The sequence below is a fragment of the Hyalella azteca genome, unplaced genomic scaffold (assembly GCF_000764305.2).
Source record: "Hyalella azteca isolate HAZT.00-mixed unplaced genomic scaffold, Hazt_2.0.2 contig7123, whole genome shotgun sequence".
Lineage (NCBI taxonomy): Eukaryota > Metazoa > Arthropoda > Malacostraca > Amphipoda > Hyalellidae > Hyalella > Hyalella azteca.
Window position 1 is genome coordinate 1 of NW_025937254.1, and position 3,165 is coordinate 3,165.

At 47.2% G+C, this 3,165-nt stretch overlaps 1 protein-coding gene across 1 annotated transcript; it reads right to left on the bottom strand.

The window, feature by feature from the left end:
* Positions 1-4: 4 nt before the first annotated feature.
* Positions 5-3,113, bottom strand: LOC108679701 (histone-lysine N-methyltransferase ASH1L; the record flags this gene model as incomplete). The annotated part of the gene is given in 4 exon segments (XM_018168412.1): positions 5-93; positions 574-717; positions 1,104-1,319; positions 1,566-3,113. Coding segments are annotated over 4 exon segments (1,884 nt in total), but the record flags the coding sequence as incomplete, so codon positions are not given.
* Positions 3,114-3,165: the final 52 nt, after the last annotated feature.

Here is a 3,165-nt window from a genome sequence, read left to right on the forward strand (position 1 = left end):
GAGGCTTGGTGTCTTTGGCGCTGCGGTAGGCGGGCTGGTGGCGCTCGCCAGGGCGGTGGGGGGGACGGTCCCGCAGGATGTACACGCTATCGCCTACAACAACAAAGCATATGTTACTTGTTCACTTCCATGGCTGAACAAACCAGCCTTGAAACAGAAGAACTTGGATATTAATAAAAACAGTACGGGCAAAATAAAGTAGCATGTGTCTGGATCGCCTACAATAACAAAGCATATGTTACTTGTTCACTTTCATGGCTGAACTAACCAGCCTTGAAACAGAATAACTTGGATATTAAAAAGAAAACAGTACGGGCAAAATAATGTAGCATGTATCTGGATCGCCTACAACAAAGCATATCTTACAGTCTTACTTGTTCACTTTCATGGCTGAACAAACCAGCCTTGAAACAGAATAACTTGCATAATAACTCAGAAAAAAAAAAGCACGGGTAAAATAAAGTAGCATGTATCTGGTGTATCCATGAGAAAATTACCTGCATTTTTTTTTATTGCAACGAAAAATAGGTTTACAGATGAAAATTAACCGGCAACGCGTCATCCAGTCATTACCTTGTTTGACCTGAAGTCCATCTCTGAGGAGACTGATGAAGTATTTGTCAGTGGAGGGAGCGTCGGGTGGCTGGGGAGTCATGGGCACCTCAGGCGACACCCGCCGAGGTGAGCATTCTTCGCAAAGGTACTGGTCGCTTCCTCCTGCACGGGGACATAAATTATGCCGTTATGGAGAGTAACCCATAACAGCTGAAGAGTGGAGTGGGGGAGGCGTAGTTTCAAGTAGGGGAATTAAAGCTTCAAAAATCCCAAATTATTGAAATTATATCTCTGACTTACAGAATCCTTTACCTTAATGTTTAATTTTACGAAATTGGGGATTCCAAATTCTCTCTTTGTAAATTTTTGTTAGTAGTAGTAGATTTTATATCACTTTAGAAATAATCTTTGTTAACTTTTGTGGAAATTATGTAACGATATGTCAGTCTTTTAGACATGAAAAAACTCCGGCAATCACAACATCACACCAAATAGTCATGCGAGCAACTGCAATACTGCACCAACAACGCATTAGGGCGACAACGCACCTGAAGGCAGATGAGAAGCCTCAGCGGCGTCATGATCTCCCAGAGATTCCAGCTTGACTTTAGGAGACTTTGAAGGGGACGACCCGTGTGCTCCTCTCACGCCCATGCAGTCGCAATGTTGCCACACGAGGCAGCGCTCGCACTGGATCATGAGACCTTCGTCGCGCGGCATGTTGCACACGCAACGAATGATGTCTTCATCGTCCGACTCGCAGGCTGCACAGCAAACCAAATATTACGATCACTATGACAATTACAGTATCTATGATCAAAACGACATAAAGGATTTAGTTCTTTTTCACAGTGCATTGAGATAAGGGATAATAAGGTCGCGAATGTGCAGCATGCAATGATGAGCAATGGCAGATAATAATGAATTGCAGGGATCACAATATACAGGATTTCAATTCTGAATATTTGGTTAAAATCTGTGTAACTTTTTAACCAGCAAAGTGAACGAACCTTCGCTCGATGGGGAGACTGCAAAGGGCGCAGGCAGACCGTCTGGCCCCAGCACCTCCTCAAGCAGCGGCTTAAACTGAAGCTTGCACTCGCTGTAAACACGCCGCAGTCCCACAGCAAGACGTCCCGTGGGTGTGTTGCGTCCGAAGTACCGTAAACTGTTATGAAACAGTCGCATCACGTCACTGTCGAAAGACTCGGCTGTTTTGTACGTCCCAGTCAGTATGTTTTTCTCGATCATAGTGAGATCAATGGGCTCGCCGACCCTCACATAGTAGTTAGGATGCTTCTTTTTGGAAGGCAAACTCATGAATGGAGACGCAAGAGGCTTGTCCTCCACCGGGTCTCTGGAAGCTACTAACTTATCGTAAATATCCTTGAAGATTTGTGCAAGTTTGGCGAGTCTCGTCATCTCTGGATCATCCTCAGCTTGAGCAAGTCGTCGAGTTTTGACAGAACGGGCGGTGTTTAAAGCAGTGAAGTGAGTGAGGAATTTTTCAACGCGGCTGTTGGTCTCATCGTCGGGATCGAGCGGGAGTTCAGCAGCTGCTACTCCAAGATCGCTATGGGACGCAGAAGTGTTAGTGGCAGGATTACCAACTGCCTCTTCGGCCACAACGCCGTCAAATTCTGCTTCGGATTTTTTCTCGGGACCTTTAGCAAGTCTCTCCTTGGTTCTTCTGAACTTATTAAGGTTGCGTATGAGGAAGCAACTGTGTTCGAGGACAAATGATTTATGTTGTGGAGTTAAGGGTTTGAAAGCAGCCATGGTGCTCTTCAGGCCTTGGCCAAAGCTAGTGTCAGCTTCCAAGGTACCACAAGAAGTGGCGGTGCGTTTGCGTTTTCTAAGCGCAAGATCCTTCTTGCTGAGAGCCAATGCCTTGCGTTTGCTGTCCACCAGCTGGCCGTTAACTCGTTGAGATCTGCCTCCTATGACACCACGACAATTCTCTGAACCACACTTGCACTCCTGTCCCTCAGCCGGGTTGAAAAGAGAGAAGTTATAGTCATAAGTAAGCTCCGTGCTACTGGGAATGTCTTGCAGGGCATACAGAGCCATCCTGTACTGGCCGTTCACTCCCCACTTCTGCATCTCACAATTAGGTTCACACGAATGATTAACGAAACGGCAATCGCCGCCCATACGGTGGCCATCTATCACAAGACCGCGGTCAAGATTAAGACAGTAATGATGGGTGTCGTTGGCGTAGGTTGTCTGCATCCTAAGTTTGAACTCCTTCTCGCTCACCACTTCCCCCACATACTCAAGAATGAAAGTCCCTGTCTTGATGGGCTGCGTGACTTTAATGCCCCAGCCTTTGTTGGGAGTCATGAAGCGCATGAGGCAGCTAAGGCTCTGGTGCCTCTGGATACGTTGGTTTGAGCAACGGTCACCAATGGGGCAGGTTTGAGGGCTGCACTCAATGAACATCATGCGGTTGATGCAGTCGTCGCCACAACCCAGCGCCGCGGCGTCCTGAGGGCGCCGGCAGTTGCAGGGCTGGCTCTCAGCAGCGCAAGGGCTCGGCTTCACGTCGTAAAAAATGTCTGCAGGAAACATGACACTGGTTACATGCACAGAGCAAAATTGAGTGGCAAA